Here is a 26415-nt window from a genome sequence, read left to right on the forward strand (position 1 = left end):
GAGTGCTTCATCTGGGCTGCTTTGCCCAGTGGCTTCCGTTTACTCTCTGGCCCTGGGAGGCACCTGCAAGAGACAGGGGATAGAAGGAAGGGGAGGTAGGGTATTTATCGTCCCCACTCCCAGTTCATGTCACTGCTGCCGCAGGCCCTCCCTGCTGTGCTACAGGTTTAAGCACTAGTCTATAAACAGCCACAGATGAGCTACAGCTGTCCCTTCACACCTAATACAGCAGTCCCTTCCAGACACTGCTGGCTCCTGGTGCAATACCTTCCCTCTGCGCCATCCTTAACCCCAGGCACCCCTCTGGAAATGGTCTCTCACTAAACGTTCTTCAATTATCTGTTTTGAGTGTGTCATTTGTTTCCTGCTGGGATGCTATAACTGATACAAGAATATACAATAAATGCCATAAACTATTAACTTCATAATATAAAGTGGTTAACGACAAAGGTTTATCCTATTTATCTGTTAAAAAGAAAGAAGAAAGAAGAGAGCCAAAGAAAAACAATATCCCACAATTATTCATATGAATTATCTACACTTCCCTTTGCCTTTCATTTTCTGGCTTTTGCTCTATCACTACTTATTTTAACACTCCTTTCTTTCTTCCAAGAATATACACCGTCTTCTACTTTGTAAATGATAATTCACATTTACATGCTGGCCACAAAAAAAGTTCCTGGCCTTCATTTAACAACACTTTTCACATTCATAGAGCTAGAGTACTTTATGTTCAAATGATTTTCAATTCAGAATTACATTATTAAAGACTGATTGCTCCTGCAGTTTGGAAATAGCGTAATGGCTTAAAGTGACTTGAATTTGAATAATACCACCTCATATTTATATACTACCTTACATCCCAAACAGAATTTCTCTAGATATAGTTCCAAAGGAAGAGTGGGATACGGCTACTCTCGGTCAGATCCATTCAATCAAAAATCCCATCTGATCAATTTCATCTTCTGATTCCCCCACTTTTCACCTGCTTTTTGGACCCACTACCAGCCCAACTGTTCCCTCATTTATTGTGTTTACTCACCTCTCCCACTAGAGCATGTTCACTGCCTCTTACCCCTCCTACAACTGCCCCATTTTTATCTTGCCAATTTCTAGTCCTTCCTGAGGAACCCCTGCTGACTCTGTTACTCACTCACCTCCTGTAATCTGAAACACATCCCCCATCACCAGTACTCACTGCTGCTTTTACAAAGGTCACCAACAAACTATTTTTACCAAAGGCAACAGCCTCATTCTCTTTAACCCCTCAGCTCCATCTGATACCAATGACTTGTTCTTTCTTTTTAAGACTCTCTTTTGAGATACCTAGTAGCCGAGATTTTCTATGTTTCCAATTACTCCTTTTCCTTGGCATCTTACTCTTCTCACTCCTATGAGAGAGACACTGGATATTTCTTAAGGTTCTGCTTTCAGACCTCTTTGTACTCTACCCTGGTGATTTCACATTCTCCCTCCAGTGCCCCTGCCACCACAATACAGTGTGACTGCTGGTGTGACTGCTCAGTCTTTTATCTTCCACTACAGCTGTATTATCCTTTGAATACCACCTTTACAAATGTCTGTTTAAAGTCCTGGATTGGATATCTTACCTGTACCTCAAGGTTAACATGTCCCAAACCAATCATCATCTTGACTTTTGTATCAGTTCTGTCTGATTTTCCAATTTCTGGCATAACCAAGTTTCCTGGTCACCCAAGGTGAAGCCTCAGGAATGCCCTGGACTCCAGCCTTCGGCTTGAAAGCTACTGCCTCATAAGTAAGCTGCCAGATTCTCCCCATTCAGCTTCTGAACATGAATCTCTCTTTTTTCCTTGCTACTCAAGGTCACTGCTACCTTTCTGATCACAAGACCATATCCCTCCAGCTCAGGCTATTGCGAACAGCCTCTTACCAGTCTCGGCCAGTCCTTCTTTGTCCAATACAGCCTAAGCAACATGGCTGGGTAGGACACACTAAAGCTCAAATCTAACCTTGTTACTCACCTGTCAAAACACTTGTGGCCTTCAACTTCCTCCTGAATAACAAATTTCTTAGCCTGGCTTTCAAAACCTATTGGATTGGGCTCAAATGATCTTTCCAAACTTACTGCCCATCACCTAGTACCCAGGTACAACCAACTTGCTCTAAATTTCCTATTTTTAATAAAGAAATAAGAGATGCCACCTACTTCAAAAAATTAGGATTGAAAGAAGGTTAAAAGAAATGAATTTGAAATGTTTATGACAAAGTGCTATTCAAATATAAGGTAAGTAAACCTACACACAGGACCTTATATCCTTTATAAAAGTTAACTCAAGATTGGTCACAGGCCTAAATGTAAGACATAAAACTGTGAAACTCCTAGAAGATAACATAGGAGGAAATCCAGAGGACCTTGGATATGGTAAATACCTTTTTAGGTACAAAACCAAGGGCATGATCCATGAAAGAACAAACTGATAAGCTGAACCTCATTAAAAGTTTCTGCTCTGTGAAAGGCATTAAGAGAATGAAAAGATAAGCCACAGGCCGGGAGACAATATTTGCAAAGACATCTGATAAAGGATTATTATCCAAAATATACAAAGAACTCTTAAAACTCAACAATAAGAAAACAAGCGACCCCATGGAAAAATAGGCCCCAAATCTCAAGAGACAACTTCACAAAAGAAGTGACAGATGACAATAAATATATGACCATACATCATACATTGGGGAAGTGTAAATTAAAATAACAACGAGATATTGGAATGGCCAAAATCCAGATCACTGACAACACCAAATGCCAATGAAGATTTGAAGCACCAAGAACTCTCATTTATTGCTGGTGGAAGTGAAAAATGGTATAGTCACTTTGGAAGTTTGTGGTTTCTTACAAAACTAAATATATTCGGGGTTTTTTTTTTTTTTTCTTTTTTAAGATTTGAGAGTGAGAGAGAGAGAGAGAGAGACAGAGAGAGCTCAAAGAGGGAAGGACAGAGGGAGAGAATCTTATGCAGACTCCATGCTGTAATCTCATGACCCTGAGATCATGACCTGAGCCAAAACTAAAGGCCAGGTGCTTAACCAACTGGCCAGCCAACCCACTAAACATACTCTTACAATTCAATCCATGCACAATTACAATTACACTCCGTGGTATTTATCCAAAAGTCCACACAAAACCTGCACACAGAAGCTTTATTCATAATTGTCAAAGCCTGGAAGTAACCAAAATGCTCTTCAGTAGGTGAATGGATAAATAACCTACAGTACATACAAACAATGGAATACTACTCAGTGCTAAAGAAGAAATGAGTTATCAAGCCATGATAAAACATGGAGGAACTTTAGGTACACATTACTAAGTGAAAGAAGCCAATCTGAAAAGGAGGGCTACTAACTGCAAGTTTCTAACTATAGGACATTCTGGAAAAGGCACAAACTATGGAAATAGTAAAAAGATAAGTGGTTTTCAGGGTTTGGGGGAAGGTAGCGGTCAATAGTCAGAGCACAAGGGACTTTTAGGGAACTGAAATATTTTATATGATTGTGTAAAGGTAGATACACGTCACTAAACATCTGTCCACCAAACCCACAGAATATACAACACCAAGAGTCAACCCTAATATAAACTAGGGACTTTGCATAATTATGATGTGTCATCCTAAGTCCATCAATTGTAATAAATGTACCATTCTAGTGGCAGAGGCTATCCATGTGTGGGGGTAGGACACATACTGGAACTTTTTCCTTTCCAATTTTGCTGTAACCTAAACTGCTGTAAAACAAAAACAAAAACAAAAAAAAAACAAAAAAAAAAACAACATTTTTTTAAAAATTTGCCTTTTGTGCATCTATCTTAATTCCTGGATTCCCTGCCCCTTCTGCTATAAATTACTTGAATAAAAGAATGATATTTCAGTAATCTTTTCAATCCTGGCATCTGACCCAGTATCTAGAGCATGGCAGATGCTTAACAAATCTATATTGAATAGATCAATAGTCAGTGCTTAATGAAAATTTCTAAGAACTGAGCTAGTAGTTGACTGAATAAAACGATGGTAGGTCAACATAAGTTTTAACAAGAAGATATCAAGTCCTCAAAGAAAAGAAATCATTTTTCTGAGTAACAAAGATTAATTATATCTAGACCTGATGGTATATTAATGGAATATTTTTCAGTTCTTTTTAAGACAGAAAGAATTATTCTGATACTTAAAACTGCTACTATGAATTGAAATTGGTGACCCGCAATAAAATCAATTCAACTAGCCAGTTTATCCAGTTTACCAACCAGGTCTACTAGTTTAGGTGTTTGACCACAATACAGATTAATTTGAGATTTTTCTGGTAAATCCTGAAAACATGTATTCCACAAAAGCTCTATGTTAAAGGAGTTTAAAGAAATGTTCTTTAATGATATTCTTTATAAAAGCTCTAAACAATAAAGTGTCCAAAAAGAGATACCACTAACACAACCTGTAGCATATTTCAGTTTTATTACATGTGCAAAAGGGCTTAAGAGACAAGGTACAACTCAATATTGCTTTTTCCTTCTTTTTAGGAAAAGAAAAAAAAATCAGCACCAAATCAAATTAATGATATTATAGATTAAAATACTACATTATCTCTCCTGGGACTGGGCACACTCACTGAATACCTGAATGGCAAAACAAAACCTAATGCATAAATGTCTATGGGGATTAACTGTAATTTACTCATTAATATTCTCACAGGATGTCTTTCATGAGATCTCATAGGCAAGACAATTAAAAACTGTGGTCAATGACACCAGAGATCATGGACAGCAAATTCAGAGCAAGCTGCTTTTCAATCATGAATAGTAATGAATATGTCATCGAAGAAGTCCTAAAACTTGAGGATTTAAAGAGATCTATGAAATTAAAGAGTATTTCAAGTATCTCATATTCACTACAGTTTAACTTACCATTTTCTCCTGGTGAAGAAATGAAAATTATTTTAAATACATTCCCAAATTTCCAAACATATGGCTTGTGTGATTAGCCTTTTCCTGGGAGAGGCTGAGGGCTGAGGATTATCTGGGCACAGGGAACTTCTCCGTGAGGGACAAGCCAGGCAGGTTGGGCCTCGGTCCCTCTGGCCTAGCAAAGGAAGTCAGGGAGCCCAGAACACCCTGGGCCAAGAGCACCCCAAGCTGGCTCTGTACCTGGGACAAAGTCAAGTTCTGGAAAGGAAGCCTCTAGTGCCCTTTGGTCACCGGGAAGGCCATGGATGTTCAAGACCAGCTTGCAAGGAGGCCCCAGGCCAGAAAGCATCTACTTCCCCTGCTGAGCCTTCAAGGAGAGACTTCATAGGCAGTCAGATTTATGGAGGCCCCTCCATTAGGTGACACAAACCCCAGACTCCTGTGCATACGTGCATACTCTTTGGAAGCAGAGCTACTAGGATGACTGGGAGATTTCTAGCCACTCTACACCGTCAGCTGAGATGCCTAGCCTTCAAATCTATTCTTGGTGATCAAGAGCTGGTTTCACAGAGCTATGAAATTATAAAATTTTGCTGGAAAACAACATATTGTTTTACATAAAAATACACTCCGTAGTCCCTCCAAAAGTAGATGAATATAGTGATTTTATTGGAAATTGCACATTATACTGCATCCCTCAGCCAGCTTTTTCTGAATGGTTCTTTGTTTAAAAAAAAAAAAAAAAAAAAACTAACATTTTAAACACTGGCATCCAATGATTTTTTTTTTTTTACAGTGTACCTTGTAATATTTGAAAATTTCTGCTGCCACAGTAACTTCCCCATTGTCCTGTTCCTATAAGCTATATAAATAAAATTACTTTTCACTGCACACAGTTTTTATTCTGAATCTAACACTCACACTTAGAAAGAAGCTCTCACTGGCATCTTTCTCACTCATTCTGTGAGTGTTTCTTCCTATTCAGGCCCATATTATATATGCATTAGCCAGGTCACTGTTCTCTGGGTGTTCCCAAAATTGGTTTTCCGTCGCATCACTCATAGGCCCAAATATCTTTATACTTATTATAGAAGTAGGTGCAAATGCTTCATTCTGGCATGCTAAGTTCCCATTAACAAGGTCCCATTTCCACTACTACCTCCGACCCTAACAATTTCAGGTAGTCTGGGTCCCTGATAGCCACTTAAAACACTCATTTTTAATGCACTGCCTGGTCTCATTTTAATCTCCATTCATAAAAGCCCTTTCCTCTCTCCATAGATCCATCCTTTGAGATTGGGCCAATTGTACCTTTTCCATGACACCTAGACTGCCTGACCTTACCTATTTAATCACCTGGCATTTTTAGTTCTCTGAGCAGTTAGTCACCCATCAGGGCAATCAGTTACATATTTTGTATCTACCTGCCTTTGATCGAAAGAGATGTTGCCTGATGCATCTTTGTTTCACAATATTAACAGAATTCTTACACAAGACAGGAGAGTAATGTCCATCCCCTATTATCAAGTTCTAAAACGGACATCTTTTTTTAGCATGTCGCCCTAATACATACTGTCTCCTCACAGTCGAAAGACAAAAGGCACAAAAAAGTGACATTATAAGACCCTACCTGTCCTTATTATTCCATAAAATAAACTGATGGCAGTACAAAAATATCTTACATTTAAATTTTGGTTATATCTTCTCTTAAATAAGGAATATTTTTTAAAACTGGAACGACAGAACATCAAAGATGCAATTAATATTATTTCAGGCATATTAGAGAACCTTGAGTTCAGAGACTCCTCTAGCAGAATCTTACATTCTTGGTGAAAATCAGAGAGAAAAGAAGACACTCTCCCTTAAAGAAATGAAAGAGCCCACCTTCACATCTTGCTTAGAAGGGATACACTAGGGTCTGTGTGAATTTCCTAAGGTAGGGACAGGCCCTTTTTCCAAAGAGGACTCTGGAATGTTCTCAAGGGTTTTCCATAAGCAGCATTTATCCTTCTTATAATAACAGTTTGAACTGCCTTCTTTAACAATTTAATCTAAGCTCAGCTACATGAGTTTAGAAAATATTCACCATGATTTAAGGTAAAGCCAAAGCTTAGCTGTCTACCCTGCGCTGTCCTTACCAGTGCTATGCAAGAATTTCCGAACACAGAATTTTATAGCAATATTGATTATAATACCTTTCCCTTGTAAAGCAATAAAACATATTTTCTACTTAATACAGGGAATATTTTCCTTAAACTCAATGTGGTTTAGTTTATTTTATCAAAGATTATTACTGAACATACATCTTGAAAGAAAATAGAAAAACTATCAAGTTTATTGCTTTCTGCCAAATGTACACATCCTCTACTGGTCAGCAAGAAACATGAGCTCCTAAATTCTATTTTAAGATTTAAGTTGAGAATACATTATTACTTGGAAATAATTTCATTTAACTTATTTAAAGCAATTATTGCATGTTCTGTAGGTGCTGTCCAATAAGATCATAATGAGAGCTACCATTTCCAGGCTCACCCTGTGGCAAACTACCCTCAGCACTCTATGCACAACACTATTTAATCTCTTCTGTAACACCAAGGTTGCCAAGGTTGTTATCCCATTCTCAGTTGAAAAAAATGAGGCTTAGAAAGGTTAAATAAGGTCATACATCTAGCTATTCAAGACTCAAATCCAGACCTGAATCCTAAATTTGAATTTTTCATACCTATCCTGTATTTCCTTTAGAATATTCTACTATTACTATATCTACATTCTCATGTTATATTGTAACATCTTTGAGTGGAAGAAGGTAATCAAATATATATTCTGAAACAAATATTAAATTATGTTCAGTATGATTTCCGTTTTTAACTTATTTGGGGCATTTAATTTCTTTGAAAATGAAAAAAACTGCATGAAACAAAATATATTGTATATCTCTAGTCAACAAAATATGTGATTAACCTGAACACCCCCATTCCCATTCCAGAATCCATAACAAAGAGGTCATTATACTTAAGGCAGAGCCGCTGCAGGGCACTCACTAATTGGCTCCCTGGTAGCCTAAAGGAGCATACTTCCTCAGGAACCTACCAGGCATAGAGTATACCTAGCTCCAAGCCTCCAACTAAAAAAGAAATGATAGAATTACCAAGTAGTGAGTAAAGAGCTTACCAAATAGTGAGTGAAGATACAAGAGTACATAGTCGTTATTTATAAAATATTCCTTCAAAATGCATCTTGCAATTTTTTAAAATAAGCTTTCTTGCTATTTACTGAAATAACTGTACATTCACTCCCCAACTTATAATTTCTAAGGTTAAAATACATAAAATACATACATTTTTACCTATGTGTGATACATTGTATTCAATATACGTTTATATATTACATTTTCATATTTATAATACAATTACGTTATATATCAATACTATATTTAACACCTTAAATCAAAGAGCACTAATTTATCCTTAAAAATATAAGTTGAAGGAGACAAATGTCAAATGTCTGGATCCCAATATTCTTAGAAACTAGCTAAATGTGTAAAAGGAAAATCATTTCATGATCAAATTAGCTGCTTTACTTTCTATTGCCAGCAGCTATTTAGAACATCTCCGCCACAGGTACCACTACTACCATCTATTAAAATATAGAAACAATACCTGTATTTCGAAAGTTAAAGCTTTATTGCTATGGCAAAAAGTAACCACAGGTGATGGAGTCATAGTGGCCCAAAAGGAAGTGTTCTAAACAGAAAAGTAGTGTTCACAGAAGTAGGGCTAAATATAAAAGAAACAGAAGTTATTCTCCTGTGAGAAACTAACAAAAGGGATCCAACGGGGACAAGATTTGGTAAAACCAAAACCGCTGGAAAGAAATACATGTATTAATTATAATTCTAAGGTGAACACACTTTAAATGCATTAAACCCATAAGCAATTACAGAAATTTGCACTGTTGTGTTCAAAGAAGCCAAGTGTGGTTCAGTATTCAGAAATAAACTCTCAAGAACTGTAGTTAGTGTGCTGATATTAACTTGCTTGTCTTCAACAATTCAAAACACATAATTTCTATCTCTAAAAAAAGTTCTAAAATGAACAGATAGCACCTCATTAAAACAAACTCAGAAGTCTCCATCAAGACTGAAATGCCAACTTTGATTCAAAGACAACACACCTGACATTGCTGTAATATGGATCTTCCTTGACTCACAATGGGGTTACATCTCAATAAACCCACTGAAAATGGAAAATACTTTAATGAAAATGCATTTAATACCCCTAACCTACCAGACATCATTGCTTAGCCCAACCTATCTTGAATGTGCTCAGAACAGTTACTATTAGCCTACAGTTGGGCAAAATCACCTAACACAAAGCCTATTTAATGGTGTTTCTCCTGTAATTTATTGCATACTGTACTGAAAGTGAAAAACAAGATGGCTAAATGGGTGCAGAATGGTTGTAAGTTGTGTGCCCTAGTGATCGCCTGGCTGACTGCAAGCTGCAGGTGCTGCTGCCCAGCCTCACGAGGGAGAATCCAACGGCATATTCCAGGCCTGGGAAAAGGTCAAAATTCAAAATTCTGAAGTATGGTTTCTACCAAATGTATATCAACTTACCATCATAAAGTTGAAAATTCCTAAGTTGAAACATCCTAAGTTGGGGACCGTCTGTACAGTTTTACAATTCTCTGTTTCATCAAATTTAAGACTCCAATTAAAGACCATCATTGGAAAAATCCTCCTCGTTTCTTCTCCTTTACCAATCCCCCACCATCCCGACCTCCACATATAAAAGGAACACATCTCCAAGATGTTCCCTTCTTTCCCGTCCTCACTCTCAGGTGACTTCCATCAACTCTCACCTTCACAATCATACTAACTTTCTGACTCATTTTCCTGCCCCAAGTCCTCCCCCTTCCCATTGCAAACCCCACCAGACTCCCTCATGCTACAGGGTTAGTTAATCTGATCAAATCACAATGTAACTTAAAAATCTTCATGGCTCCCCAATGTCTTTACAATGCCCAGTCCTTAGCATGGAATGGAGACCTAATATTTACATACCTGTTTCTATGAACTCTAAGAGGAGGAGTAAATATTCCAAAAATAATGCAAATCAAAGTGTCATTTGATTATCGGATCTAAAATTCAGAAAAAATCATCTGGAAGTAGTCACACGGAGGAGGCAACGGAATGGATGAGGAGGCATGCAAGGGCTTTCTTTTTATTCTTAATCTTCCAAGTATAACATGTTTATAATAAAGGTCTGCTGATTGCAGGAGTTTTTCTGAACCAAAATTCAATTCATACCCCCAACAATTTCAAGTTTATGTAGGAAATAACTATACCAAATGTCTGAAATCAAGAATCAGGTCTTCAGCTAGAAAGTATCGTAAGAGCATGAGTGAAGCGGTACATATCATGTAAAAACTACACTGGTGATGAACAGCCTCCTCTCTGGCCTAGATTCTGACAGCTTTAAAGGGGATAAAGAAAATAAGGTCAACTTGGAATAGGCAATTTTAGCCAAAAGGCCACTGGTGAAAACAGAACAAATGTCTACAATAATTTTGAATCATGTAATTTATGTCTTTCCAATGTACTGTTCTCAAAATACACATGTTCATTAATGGCAATTAACACAAATTATTAACCTACATGTAACAAGCTTGTTGGTTTGACAATGAAATAATCCTCTCAAATTCTACCTTAAAAGTTAAAATTTACATATTGATTTGCACTGGGGTCACTGGAATATTATCTTAATGCTTCCCTATCAGAAACCTCAGGACTTACATACTCTATCTTGTATTTGATCATATCATAACAACCTGTTCTCTTTAACTATTGGACTCGCCGCGTTATCCAGTGTCCAGTGCCTAAGAGCTCGTTAATTACCTAAACTATATCTCCATAGGTCTTGTTAATTACCCGTCTCCTGTCTCAGAGGACCTTGTTAATAACTTGTACAGTCTCTCTAAAGAGGTCCTAACAACACATTAAAATTAAAGATGCTTTTCTTTTAGCACCTGTCAAGTGCTGTAAATTGAGAAATTTTCACATCAGTTTATTAGCCTACAGTAGTTTTTGTGGATTTTTTTGGCTGGTTTTCTTCTCTCACAAAATCTCTCTATATCTCAATCTCTCAGCTCAAAATAATAACAACTTAGCAAAGTTTTGTCTTTTTTTGTTACAGAGCCTTTTTTGTTTTCAATTTTGAAGTCTATAAATATCAATTTGCATTAGTGAGTTAGCAAAAGGATGGCATGGATGGTATCTGCAAATTAACCCATTGGGAGATGTACCAATTAATGAGAGCTATTATAATGAGTATTAGGATGACAAAGGGTAAAAAAGTTTCAAGTAGTATCTGGGGAGTTTAGCATAAAAGTTCTAGTTAGTGTTAAGGGAACTAATCATATTGCATATTTCATGTTCGTAGTCACTGTTTCATTGGATACATTCTGCAAATCCCTGGATACTAATGGATTAATGGGTCTAAAAATCATCTCAAAAGTTTTTGTTTTCTGTCTTTAAATGAGGCCACAAATTTTCAGCTGTGTAAAGATTTATAGCCTGCCATGGATGAGAGGCAAAATTATCTTTACTATTAGACAAATAAGAACAAAAAATAAATACTGCTATTAAAATAAACCTTATACATGTTAAGGTTTATTATGCCAAAAACTGAGCTATAAACTCACACGGGGGGGGGGGGGGGGGGAGAAAAGGTCCATACTGAGCGTTACAAAAATGAAGGTTTTAAAACTATGAATAGGATTTCTTTTGGAACATCTGTTTAACTTTTAAAAATCAAAATGTAGGCCTATAGTAAATAGTCTTTTTTTCATGGACATGTTATATAACTTCATAATAACAACTACATGCTTATAGGCCTATGGTGCTTTGTGATTTGTGAAAATTAGGCACACGTTTAAACATACATTCTGGGATCCCTGGGTGGCGCAGCGGTTTGGCGCCTGCCTTTGGCCCAGGGCGCGATCCTGGAGACCCGGGATCAAATCCCACATCGGGCTCCCGATGCATGGAGCCTGCTTCTCCCTCTGCCTATGTCTCTGCCTCTCTCTCTCTCTCTATCATAAATAAATAAAAAATTTTTAAAAATTTAAAAAAATAAAAATAAAAATAAACATACATTCTAGGTAACCAATTTTTTTGTAGCTTCTGAGAAAGGTATGATACAACCATAGACAGGAATTGATGAGTTAAGGAAAGAAAAGAAAGGAGAAAGGGAGAAAGGGAAGTAGGTTAACCTGATCCCACAAGTAAAAGGCACACGGTCATGCAAAATTATAAGATATTAGTGACAGATAGGAGTTCTTGATCTTAGGCACTACTTCTGTACTGTCCTAAAAACTGTTTCACCAGCTAAGCAACAAACAGGTTTTTCCTCAGTAAGTACAGTAAATGGAAATATATGCATATATGCTCTAATAAAAGCAATATAGCAGGATTGATAACATGAGATATACCATTAAGTTAACACAAAACTAAGAGTTTGCTGTATGGTATTCACAACGACAAGAAGGCAGAAAATAACGAAGGGAAAGCATGTTCTTTGTATGAGTCACAAATAGATGAATATTCCCAAATCAAAATTTTCTGGTAAAAATATCTCCCATAAGTTCTTACTCTCCAATGAGCTTCCTTTTTAAAATCAAACAGCAGCTCTCCATACGGAGTATGCTTATATTTTTTTACTGTATTTTTTTTACATTTCAGAATAAGACACACAACCAACTTTCTCCTGTGTTAATGAATTCCCTTGACTGGGTGGACTTCCTCAATAATAAACTTTCTCAGGGAGCCTCAGAAGAACATACATCACAAAGTTTCTCTTCAAGTTATGATAGGTAGCAAATAAACACAAGCATATTTTGTAAGTGTTGTTCATCACTACTGATGTCTGGGTTTTACCTGAACTCTGAGAAACAATTCATCCACAGATGCCATAAATATTAAATAGTCAGACATTTCTGCTGGGACTTCAATACCTACTATAATTTAGATGTTTCTTAGCCATTCAGCCAAATCTCATACTCTTCTCCATATTCCTGTTTTAGTATGGCTGACCTCCCAACTAAGCCCTCCACCTTAGGGCCCTGGAAGCGAAGCTAGTGTGACCAAGTCATCTATTCAACTAGGAATTTACCAACAGAACTCCTGATTCCTATTCATCAATTAGTACTTTACTGAACTCTTATGAAATACATGATATAATTTAGATCAGTAATTTTTAGACCTGACTGAGAATCAGTGGGAAGTTCTAAAAATGCTGATTTTCATTTCAAGGCCCATTCGCACTAAAGATTCTAATTCAGTCTGCAGTATGACCGAACAAATTGTAGTTGAAAAAAAATCCTCAGGAGCCTCGGATGATCAACACTGAGGATAAGCACTGATCTAGGTGCTGTGGAGCACCCACAAAAGAAGATTCAGCATAGCTATTAAGAAGCTTAGATAGCTTAGTAAAGAAGACTAAGACCCAGACACAATAGATATCCTAGAGCAGTTATGTTCTATATCAGCAGAAATCCAAAGGGAAACACCATGTTATTAATCAAGAAAGAATTAAAGAGTATTTAGCCTCAAGGATAGGCTAAGCACGCTCAGAGGAGTTTAGAGAGCATTCCAGGACTGAGCCAAAGGATGGTCACAGCAAGGCTTAAAGGGCCTGAAAAGAGACAGGTAAGGAAATTAAATTACCTAGAACTGAGAGATAAGGAATACTAAAAGAAAAGTTGGAGAACTAAGAAAAGCCCAAAATACAGTAAGTACATTGAAAGTTAGAAGAGTTTGGATTTGGTGTTACAAATCAGGGGTTCTTAACGCTTTCAAACTAGGCTTTTTAAACAGACTAAAGTTACCATGGCCCCAGGGCCCTAAATACCAAGTAACAATAACGCTAAATGTTATGATAAATAAATGCAAAAACCACAGTTCACTTAATACTCTCAGAGTGTCTCGTTCAGGTAAGGTTTATTTTTTTTTTTTTAATTTTTATTTATTTATGATAGTCACAGAGAGAGAGAGGCAGAGACATAGGCAGAGGGAGAAGCAGGCTCCATGCACCGGGAGCCCGACGTGGGATTTGATCCCGGGTCTCCAGGATCGCGCCCTGGGCCAAAGGCAGGCACCAAACCGCTGCGCCACCCAGGGATCCCCAGGTAAGGTTTAATTGGTTATGCTTGGTTAGGTGGTCTTCCACATGCATTCAGGGACCCAGGCTGCCCATCTTCTGGCTCGGCCCTTCTCAAGAATCTCTATTCAACCAGCCCGAGACTCAGCAAAATATTTCAGTCAACCCTGCAGGCCATGCAGTCTCTACTGCTGTAGCACTAAAGTAGACACAAACCGGTGTCTAGGCTGGTTAGACAGCCTAGGCTGTAATGGCTGTTTGCATCAGCAGTGACATAATTTTCCAAAAACAAAAAAAACCTGAGTGCATGTTATACCATTTTTTAAAAAACATTTTTATTCATTTATTTGAGAGAGAGAGAGAGCACAAGCAGGGGTGTGCTCCGCTGACACATTATTTACAAAAACAGGCAGCAAGCCAGACCCGGGACCCGTCTTGTTTGTCAACCCCTGGCCTAAGGTACTGAGGAAGAGAGGCAATATAGATGGCTGTATAGGATGTCTTCATGGGCCCGACCTGGACATGTAGATATCTCTTTCACTAACTCTTCAATAAACCACAACTTCATCACCTGTCCCCATCTGGCTAAGGGTCTGGCTGTGTTTCTGTTTTTAAAAAAGGGCACCTTGTTTGCTGAACACATTTCCACTTTCCACTTTCCACTAGAAGACTAGCCTAGTGTTAAAGAAGGAATGACTGTGAACAAATGATTAAAAATGGTATAACAGGGGGCAAGCCCCAGTGGCTCAGAGGTTTAGTGCAGGCTTCAGCCCAGGGCATGATCCTGGAGACCCGGGATCAAGTCCCACGTCAGGCTCCCTGCATGGAGCCTGCTTCTCCCTCTGCCTGTGTCTCTGCCTCCCTCTCTCTCTCTCTCTGTGTCTCTCATGAATAAATAAATAAATAAAATCTTTAAAAAAAAAAAAAAAAAGGTATAACAGGGGCACCTGAGGGGCTCAGTCATTTAAGTATCTGCCTTCGGCTCAGGTCATGATCCCAGAGTTCTGGGATCCAGCCCCACGTCAGGCCCCCTGCTCAGTGGGGAGTCTGCTTCTCTCTCTCCCTCTGCCCTTAACCCCTGCTCGTGCTCTCTCTCTCTCTCAAATAAATGAATAAAAATGTTTTTTAAAAAATGGTATAACATGCACTCAGGGTTTTTTTTGTTTTTGGAAAGTTATGTAACTGCTGATGCAAACAAGCATTACTTTACAAAATGTGGGGTTAACCATGCAACACACTGGTAGATACGGATGACACCAAACTACCTGTGATTTATAATTAAAAAGCAAGGTTAGCTGCAATTTTAAAACGCAAACAACTCGATACTGATCATAAATTGATGAAACATTTTCTGAAAATGGCAAGAATTCCAACGACGCTTGCCGGCGCATGTGCAGTAGGAGTTCTGCAGCATGCCAAGCGTGAGACAGTATCCAGACTTCTTAGCACTGGCAGAGACCACAAACACAGTGCGGTGTACTCACCACACCCAACTCCGTTTCTTCTGGGTCCATTGCTGAACCAGATTTCTTCACTGGCTGCACTGAGGCAGGGACATGATGAACTCTGGCCAACGGAACATCTGCAGAAGTGATGCACGCCACAGCCAGGCCCGGCACACAAAGCCATGCCACATGTGACCCCCCTCCTCACTCTCTTCCCCTACGGCGTGGCCCTGGAGGCCGTGGGGTAAATGGTGGCACCGCGAGAAGGAAGGAGCCTGGTTCCGGAATAACGGCGTGGAGCTGTATGACCCAATGGAGCGAAACACCCCCTTCCCACCTCCCTGTCATTGTGAATCAGGTGGCGACAGCAATGAGCAGCCATGCTTTCACTGTGATAAGCCACTGAGATCTGGGGTTGTCTATTACAGTTGATAAGCTACTTAACACAGAGTTCTTAAGAAACTCCAGAAATGTGCTATTTAGGGTCTGAACGCTACATTTCAGGAGCCCTTGACACTGACTTAGATTTTGAATAATGCTTTGTTGTACATAAACAATGCACGTATTTTGCCTTTGTGGGTCTGTTTTCACTGTACCAGATCTTCACAGCCCACGCCGGGCTAGAAGAGGAGCCTCAAGGAATAAAATCACATTTTAGGAAATCGGTCTGCTATCTTGTGTTCACAGATTCAAAAATGGTTTTCTCTAACACCTACTACGTACCAAGCATCGGGCTGGAGATTCAGGGTGGAGAGCTGAATGAAATGGAGGTACGGCCCTCAAGATGTTGGTGATGGTGGGAGGGAGACCAGAGACTGGTCTATTACTGAACAACGGGATGCCCATGCAAAGCAAGACTTCCGTGTAAGAAAATGCTGCCCCAAAGGGATCCAACAGCTCTCTCAACAAGAGCAGGCAAGGCTTCAGAGAAGAGGGGCAGGTAAGGAGGAGCCTGTGAGTTAGTAAGTACAAGCCAAAGTGTTTCAAAGAACCCCGTTCTTTTTGTCGGGTGATCCAACAAAAAGCTGAATTCGTTTCCTCTATTGGTTTTATGCAAGACTATTACAGGACCTATTCCAAGAATGGAAGCAGAACGTGGTATTTTTTTTTGTGTGGTTTACAAGGTGATTTCCTCAGGTGGATTTTACTTTTTTTTTTTAACGAAGAAATAAAAACTCTGCCTTCTAAGAAAGTGTTCCTTAGTGCTGTCAAGCTTTTTGGAATAAAGAAAATTCTCCGGGCTTAATCACACCCTATCCACTTGCAGGGCAACATCACGGTCCCCCTGCACCTGTGACCACAGGTGAGCCAGCTCACTCACAAAGAACACGATCCGGTTCCACGGCTATGGACGGCATCCACCCTTTGCTCTGGCCAGAGTTCTCAGAGCCATCAGTGACAAGAGTCCGGGAAACCCTGAAGAGATCTGTTTAGCAGTACTGGAAAAAAAAACAATCTGTGGCACACATCCTAGTGACAGGAGTCTAGAGCTTCCAAAGTGCATTTGGCTTAGATGTGAATGGGAGAAACCTAAAATGTCTCCGATGATCCCCAGGGGCTGATGTAAGGACAAGAAACAGGAGCATATGGCTACACAGAAACAAAATGACCTCCACTGCATCCCCCCAAACTCCACTCAAGATAAAGCTGCTTTCCAGAGGTTTTGAACTGAACTCTCTTCCTAGATCTACTTATAGGTGATCCTTCTATTTTACACTCTAAATAAGAGCGACCCTTTAATTGCAAATGCATTTACCACAGACATAGTTTGTGACACACAGAGGAAAGGTAACGACTACAGATGTAGTCGTCCTCATATCTGGCCTCCCGAAGAACACGACGAAGAGAAAGGCTTAAAATTTAAAAATCTTCCATTTACCAAGAAATAGCTCTCATTTCGATAGAAACAGCATTTGTACTGATGTCACCCAAACACAGCCTAAATCTGGCAAAATGCCACACTCACTTTTAAAACCTGTGGCAATCCATGTAAACAGCCCCAGTATAGGGCAATTAAAGATTTGAGGATACTTATTTTTCTACATGCTGCCATAATTTAAAAACATTATTTTCCTGCCACTGCCCATTTTTCTTGCTTTTGACTCTAAAATTATTTAAATTACGCAATCTCTTAAGTTATCTCAGACAGTTGTTTTTAATTATCTTCTTCAAAAAAAAAGTTTAGCGAAAGGGAGAAAAAGCAAATATATTTCTATTTACCACTGTAATTTAGGACTTAAGACAGTATGTGTAATATACTATGTGAAATACCAAAATAAAATATTTGAGAATACCATAATGAAACTATGGACTCTTCAGTAAAATATTAATACCACACGATAAGAATGTATTCTTTTTGAGTATAGCTAATAAAGAAAACTGAACAATACTTTTTAAAGCCACAGTAAGTATTTATTGCTAAAAAAAAAAAAAAATGAAAGAGATACACGTTTCCCTCGGAAATGTTAAATGCATACTTTAACACATCATTAGAAAATGAGAGGACAGGTAGGAAAGTACCGTCTAAAAGGGTGCTTGTTAATACTATACTTTTTGTTTGCAATGGAACAAAACAAAGCACTGTTTTTGAATAAAATACTACATGACAGTATATAAAACACAGTATACAGCCACCATTCACGGGTTCCGTATTTGGGCCCTGGCTTTATACCATGTACTTGATTTATAATTTATCATCACCCAATCCTACCAAGTAGGTATTCTTTTCCTTGTTTCAAAGATGGAGAAGATGAGGTTTATAGAGGTCACAGAGCTACTGAGCCAGGATTCCCACTCTGGTTGGGAAAAACTTCTACATTCCATGGCAAACACTCTACCATGCTAACCTATAACTGCTTAGGATTCCAATACATTCATCTTATTCTTTGATTAAGTTTTCTTTAATCAGCTTTTCTACTGTTCACTTCTGCAAAATCCATAATCTCATTTAAAGGAATAGAGTTCCCACTTGGGCGAAGGAAGAAGTACCATTATATACAAAACTGAGAACTCAGATTTTGAAAATCTAATCTTTATCATGATAGTGATTATCCCTATGACCAGAAATCATCATACAGCTACTCTTTGATATATTTATAGTACCCAAAGGGTCACAAAATTCCAATAAACATTCACAAATAGAAGTGACTTCTAAATAGCCATTTGATGAGGCTAGTTAACACCGACGATGAAAACCATTAATACTTAACATAAGCCAGTATTTCTTAAAGAACAGCCCATAGGCTGCTATTGGCCCACTAATCCTCCCCAGAGAGCCTGTGAACTAATCCCTGGAAAACAGTATCTAGAAACCCAATGTATCACCTAAATTTCTGGCCTGAATTAACACCCAGTGGTGATTCACTCTTAACCACTCTCATCAAAAGCTATGCCATTCTCTTCCTAAGTTTCAGTGAGTTTCTGGCTCACATAGAAATAGACTAGGGTAGGGATTAAGAATCTTTTATCCTTCTAAGATAAAAAGTTCAATTCCAAAGATGTATGTAGCATTGCCTGGCTCCATAATTAATTATAAAAATAAGATAAGAATTGTGTTCAAGTCAAATAAAAGGAATTTAAAACATTCAAGTATTTAAAAGGGTATTTGATACTTTCAAGTGTAGTTTTTTTCAAAATAGCACAACTTCCCCCATGAGGCTTACCTTGAAGATGGCATTATATTTGAAGCCCTGAATTTTGTTGTAAACGGATTAGTTGACTCATAATCAAAATAGTCCTGCCGATTTTCACTAAATGCGTTAGGTGATTTCAAGTCACAAGGGCTATCAGATCCCCCATTGTTAAGTTTATCAGATCTTCGGCTATCTTTTTTTCCAGTCACTCTTTCAAACAAGCTAACTTTCTCTCTTTTCTCTCTTTTATTTTCTTTTCTTACTTCAACTGATTTTGAAAATAAATTCATGCTGCTGTCCCATGATTCACTGCTTTCTTCAAATGGATTTTTCTTCCTTGGCAGTGTTGCAAATTTTTGGGGTAATGAAGCAGTCACATTTGTAAATGGGTCATTTTGTCTTCCGAAAGACGATTCACCTTCATCCACACTGCTGTCAGGTTGGTTCATTTTAGAAGTATCAAAGCTTAATGTTCTTCTGTGTGGAGATTTGAGACTTCCTGCAAACAATTTTGTAGTTAGTACATAATCAGTGACACATTACATCACACTACTTGACACATTCTGTGTGCACACTGCTGCTTTTAGAATGAGAGCAATTAGCTATTTAAAGATATTAACCTTTAAAATAATCAAGGAAAACAATCTTAAAATGGTGAAGTATAGCAGTCTCAAGTAGGTAAGCTAATAATAATTAGCATATTGCTAGACAATCAGTAATTTACTCAGCTCAGAAAAAAACAATCACATAAACTATAATGTCAAAACCAGAGGTTCTGGTGGGCAAGATTGTGCTATAAATTCTCAAAGACTTTTTTCATCATTAGCATTAAATATACTTTGCTACTTCTGAACATACAAGATTTTTTTTCTAGGAACTTTCTGATTAAATGGAATATTTATTTATGCTTCAGGCTTTCAGGACCAAAGAAACAGCAGTAAAAAAAAAAAGATGCCAGGCCATGAAAAGCAACTGGGACTCATTTTTGTTATCATTTAATAATATAAACACAATGCTGAATGCAGACAAGTTCTGCCTTCAATAAACTTACCAATTTTGAGTATATTCGGCACTCAATAAAGAGCTAAGCTTAGAAACTACCTAGAAATTGCAATTTTTATTTTCTAACTTTATAAGCTAGACTTTAAAAATTAAAAGGGTAGTTCGGATCACTAAGGATACAATGAGAAAGTGTCACTTACCACTTTCCGGAACCACTCCAAAGGAATCTACATGCCGACCAAGAAGATGTGTTTGACCAATGGTGCCAGCAGACTTCAGTTTCTCAGAAGATATGTGGGTCCCAGTTAAGTCAGACATTGAATGTGCTGAAGAGAGTCGCTGAGGACCCAGAAGGAAAGGCTTTTTTGGTTTGGATTTCATCTGTATTTCACCACTTGAAAAGTCAGTATTGGCATCGGGTATGTGAGAACTTGGAATGATTGCAGAAGACGTATCAGAAAATGTCCCATCATTTTTTCTACCTTTCATCTTATCTTTTAATTTTGCAAAAGGAGATCTTGTTTTGTCTTTCATTGATAAGTCAAACATACTTGCTGTCATATTGTTCCGCATGAATTGAATATTGACCTTTATCTCACCCCTGTTTTTGGCTCTTTTTCCTTGTTTGGATTCTAATCTAAACCACCTTAAAGAGAAGGAAAAAACTGGGTTGTAACACACACTGCAGAGAGGATACAGGCTTGTTACGTACAAATAGCTTTTTAGGTAAAGCTATGAACCATCAAAGCAATGGAAGCATGATAGCTATTATGCATCCATCTGACTTAAGTGTTGCTATGGCCTAAGAACATTTGTTAATGTCAAAGGACTGAGGCAGAGACTATGAAATAATTCATCAATACAAACTCCTCTTGAGCACTATAAAATAATGACATTTTTAATAATTAAATATTTAGCCCCAACCCCAAAATATTTCTTCTGTAAAAGCTACTGGAAGAATTTTGTTAATATCGGAGCGCGTTGCATTACAGTGTGCTAACTGTGAAAATGACATAAGATGTGATTTAGATTCATGTAAAGCGGGCCAAAGCCTTCTCCTGAATAAAATAGGAAAAATGAGTAAAACATAGGAAGTGACAAATAGTAGTGAACCCTGTAAAGTTTTTGAAGGAAAAAGAAACCTTAAATGCTTCCTGTTAGAATCTATTTGCTTCATTTATCATTGCTACTGTACCAATACCAAAGAGAAATTATTCTAATTGGAGCCAAATCTTATGCTTTTCGTCAGTTCGCTGAATTGCACCGTCCGTTGTCAAATGACGTTACAGTAGTCCCCCTTATCCACGGTTTCGCTTTCCACGGCTTCAGTTACCAGCAGTCAACTGCGTTCTGGAAGCAGACGATCCTCTGTCTGACACAGCCTCAGAAGGTCAGTTAGCAGCCTGATGCTATGTCACAAAGCCTACGTCATTCACCTCACTTCATCTCAATACGGAGGCATTTTATCATCTCACATCATCACCAGAAGGGTGAGTACAGGACAGTAAGACATTTTAAGAAAGAGATCATATCCGCATTACTTTTATTACAGTATATAACTGTTCTATTGTATTATTAATCTCTTACTGTGCCAAATTTATAAATTAAACTTTATCACAGGTATGTACATGTAAAGGAAAACATAGTATATCTAGGATTGGGTGCCAGCCACAGTTTCAGGCTAGATCCCACTGGGGGCCTTGGAACTTATCCCCTGTGGATAAGAGGGGGCTACTGTATAAGAAGTAAAGTTTATTTTGGTTTGTTCTGTGGTGTTTTTTATCTATGAGAAAGTCTCCAGTGGTCAGTGTTACAAGTGGTCATTTTACAGAGAAAATAGCTAAAAAATAAAAAAATAAAAAAATTGCAAAATCAAGCCTCGATGAGAGTTTCTATAGTATTTCCACATTTTTTTAACAATGAAGCATAACCTACAAATAGGTTACATTTATACTTAAATATAGCTCTAATCAAGTGTAACAAACTTTCTTAGCTACAAAGGAACTCTGATCTAATTTTACATTAGTACTTTCTCTCCTGTTACCAAGAAGATAAGCCAGAAGAAGCTCATGTTTACTATACATCAGGTGGAAGACTGGTTCACCAGTCTTTCTAGGCAGGAGAGAAAATTGGCACATACCATATGTACAATCTTAGAAAGTAAAACACACAAGAGAAATATCTTCATTAATTTGAAGCAATTTAATCAATTATGATCTAGTTGCATTAAAAAAAGTAATTTTTAAAAATAAAATGTTTTATAATAAAAAGCATTACCCCAAGACCCTACACTGAGAAAAGCTTTTGAAGCAAATGGTGAAATCTGAACACACAGGGACTAGAAATAGAAATAAGAAAGGACAGCAATCAACTCTGTGGAATAGAGAACCTTGAGCAATACAAAATTTAGCATTCAAAAAGCCTGGAAATGAAACAAGGTCAGACACCCCGTTATTAATTCCCAATTCTGGAAAATAAAGCCATTCTCAATGGGGGGAGAAATGCTTCTGATGGATGGTACATGGGAAATGTTCTGTAACATCTCAGGCTTTACGCAAAGTAAATGAGTACACTTTGCAGGAAGTGTACCAAAAACAAAAAAACTTAGGCCTAGAGGACTTCCATGTATACAACAAATCAAAGCAAATCTGAGAAAAATAAATAAATCAATAACCAATAGATGGAAGGAGGTGAGAGGAATCAAAACTCACCGAATTTCAGAAATAAGACCAAATCAATGATCTACTTTAACATCCATGTTTCATAGATGAGGGAACTGGGGCACAAAGGCTAAGTAACATCCCAGTGTCAGATTAAAGCCAATAAGGAAAATACCCAAGCTGATGAATAACATCTGCATGAAAATAGAAGTTCTTTCCTATTTGATAAACCACATATGTTAATAAGGTTAAAGGCAGGGCTGGCCATGTGTTAGGGGACCCTGTGTTTAATCAGGCGGCAGTGACAACCAAGGAGGAAGGCAATACAGGTTTTCTACTGCTAAAGGGTAAGCTCCTTGAAGGCAATTTGCCTTGCATTCAACAAATGTTTACTGAATAATTTTTTTCTAAAACTATACTCTTACCGTAACCAAGCTAAAACTGTGTGCGTGTTGCACCATTTTGTTTTATGGTAGGGAACACTAAAGACTCATCAGGTAAGCTTAAAAGAATCAAGCAAGTCAGTATTTGAATACAAACTCTAAATACAGGATAGTTTCCATCCCTCCACTCCCGGGGGGGTGGGGGGGGGGTGTGGGGGGGGGAACTGCAAAGAACTTTTAACAAATGTATAAAACTTAAAACTTAGGCATGACAAACTACCTTAGCTGCTTTGTTTTGAAAGTGAGGTAATGGGGAAGTCTTAATGAGACCTTCAAGAATCATTCCAGAGATAGCACTCATTTTCCCAGGCTTCAAAAAGATAAAATGAAGACACAGCATTTGGGGCTTAGTGGATTAATGCTGATTTTTTTTTCACCTCTGGAGTGCTGTTTTTAAACTGTATATGGCCTCTGTTCAATTTTTAGTGGGCACAGGTCCATGTTCAAAAACCACCACACATGTGGGAACTATTCCCAAGCAATTGGTGCTGTGTGGTCAGAAACGGGACAAGATTGGCAGGAAGGGTGCCAGAGGCCAGGACACAGGTGCACTGCAGAAACTCGCACAAAAGTCCTAAAATCTGCATGTGTTTGAGTCATACCTAACTCTAGGGACTCTGATTGTTATTACTTTTCATGAGCATTAAAAAAAAAAAATCACCCATTCCTGTTGTAAAAAAAAAATCAATAGATATTACATAACAGCATGAACGATTTTACCATTCTATTATTAAACACTGCATTATTTCCTTAAATCTCATGCCAGAACCAACCCAGACACCCATAAAAGTGGGAGATACAGAAGTTCTCTTTCCATGCCCCACTCAAAATGTTATGACTCGGGCCCTTTCCCTCTCCTTAAAAGAAAAAAAGAAGAATGGCATTTAATTTTAAATTATAAAAATAAGTAAAATAATAGTTTTAGCCATCACACTTCTTTGCCTATCATGACACAATTGGAAGACAAGCTGTAAATACTTGTCTTCAGTGTCAAGAGTATAAAATGTCACACCCAGCAGTTTCATGGGACTTCTAAATCAGCTGGTAGCCTTCATCACTCATACTGGTTTTCTAAAAAGCACTTGGGGATATGCCGACAAGGCTCAGCACTGTGCAGAATATTAAATATCTTTCTTGCAATACACCGGTGGCCCAAGTTCATCTTGTACTGTACCACATGCACAGCTGTGCTGGAAAAGGAAGCTATTAAATATATTAAAAAACTAGAAATATTACCAATAAAGATATCTCATCAAATATGTGGTCCTCATTTATCCACAAAGAAAATGGGATTTAATAACATCTGAAAATCACTCTGCATGCAATAACATCACAAGCCCTGTTGAGAACATTTAAAAGCATTTTCCTCCTGAAAGTTCTAATCAATTTTATTTAGTAGCCAATAGAGAATTTCTGTAGGGAGACCAGGATAGGAGAGTTACTTATGGCCAAATTTATTGTAATTCGGATGTTGCCAAAGATAAGGAGTAAAGCAAGGAGGAATTTTAAAAGCTCACTTCATCCTCTGAATCTCTGGATTCACAGTTGGGCCTACTTTCGCTCGGAAAATTTAGATTTCATAGGAGGCCTGTAATAGGTCACTCATTAACATAAAAAGTACCAAAAAAGGCAGCATAACATTTGCAGTTACAATATACTAGAAAGTCTACTTTCAAAACACTTTAAATATCATAGGGTAAGTTTCATCCAAAATTGGTGATTTGAACAAACTGCTTGGTGATCATCTATCTTTCAGCTAATGAAAAACTAATGAAAAACTCCTCAGAGGAAATTTTGTAGGTAACAAATACCATTTTGTAGGTAGCAAACACTTATCAAAAATCATCAATATACATTCAATTTTACATTTTTTTAAAACTTTTCTCTCCTTTTTCTTAAAATACTGTTATCTCCTGAGTAAATATTTACCATTTTTCCTCTTGCATTCCTAGTACTTATCTGTCTATCCCTTTACCTTTCACGTACTAAATCTTACATAAAGTCCTGATTTAAAAAAAAAAAAAAGGTAATAAAAATAAAAACTCCAATCAAGAGAAGCTTGCAGGAAGATGTACAGAGAATATAGTAAGGCACACTTGTTGTAAAAATGTAATATGAAATGGACATGAACTTCAAGAAAGTTACCATTATCAAAAGTTTTCAAAAGGGCAAATAAATTTCGGTCACGTGGGAAACACCAAAGCTGCTTTGGACACTTGAAGTCCTCTTACAAACTCAACCTATATTTTTCTCTCATTAATTCCGTTAATTTCAAGGTTCTCTCAGATCAGGTTTAAGGAAGGGTGAGTATATCTGTATCTCCGAAAACATGTAATTTTCCGACTTAAGACATAACATCCAAGTGTTAATTTATATCATCCTTTTTTAAATGACAACGTATCTCTCCTGAGCTTGAAAGTCAGAGGTAAAAGGACGTGTTTGCAGTGAAGACGCCCCTGAATCACTTCATCACAAGAACTCCATCACTACCTGCAACACGCGGGCTTTACAGAACTATTTCCGAAGTAATACACGAACTCCAATAGGTTGTGAATTCACAGAAAAATGTCAGCGTGCATTCAAGGTTGCGAATGTTTGTACACACTTAAAATTTTTTTCTTTCAACAGCTCTAGACTCCATCGAGATGTACTGACCCTGAAAGATGGCTGAGCTAAAACACCGGCCAGCTTGTGTTTCTAAAGCTGAAACGAAATCCTGACCTCTAAATTTGGTAATAGACCTTTAGACAACTTCAAAATTCAACATGAGACCTTATATTGACAGATTTAATTCTCCATTTCCTGGCAAACTGTAGTGTTTAACGATCACAGCAACTCACACAAGTTTTAGGTGGTCAGCACTGTGATCAAGTCCTCTTACAAGCGGTGAAAACCATGTCAGTTTGCTTAAAATCCGGTGCAAAATACTCAATTATTTAACATGTTTACCTTAACCAGAAATGCGAGAGTAATGGATCATTACTGCCTCCATTTAAAAATATATATATATTTCTTCACAAGGGCTATGTTTTACTCCAGATTCGTGCAACCATGGTGCTTACAACTAGGTCATATTTCACTCCAAAAAAAAAAAAAAAGAGAGAGAGAGAGAGAGAGAGAGAGAATGCCCCAAATAATTTCC

The 26415-nt window shown here is 37.8% G+C and overlaps 1 protein-coding gene across 5 annotated transcripts in view; it reads right to left on the reverse strand.

The window, feature by feature from the left end:
* Nucleotides 1–26415, reverse strand: part of RAB11FIP2 (RAB11 family interacting protein 2) — a 68890-nt gene that overhangs the window by 41907 nt on the left and 568 nt on the right. For all 5 annotated transcript variants that reach the window (XR_005380675.1, XR_005380676.1, XM_038578926.1 and 2 more), the window contains exons 2-3: nt 20371–20816; nt 19199–19667 (exon numbers count right to left, since the gene is read on the reverse strand). Coding sequence is in view for 3 of the 5 variants with exons in the window: in XM_038578926.1 (XP_038434854.1) it covers nt 19199–19667; nt 20371–20816 (915 nt within the window). In the remaining 2 variants the exon portion in view is untranslated. The remainder of the gene's footprint in view (nt 1–19198; nt 19668–20370; nt 20817–26415) is intronic.

Source organism: Canis lupus, chromosome 28 (genome assembly GCF_011100685.1).
Source record: "Canis lupus familiaris isolate Mischka breed German Shepherd chromosome 28, alternate assembly UU_Cfam_GSD_1.0, whole genome shotgun sequence".
NCBI lineage: Eukaryota > Metazoa > Chordata > Mammalia > Carnivora > Canidae > Canis > Canis lupus.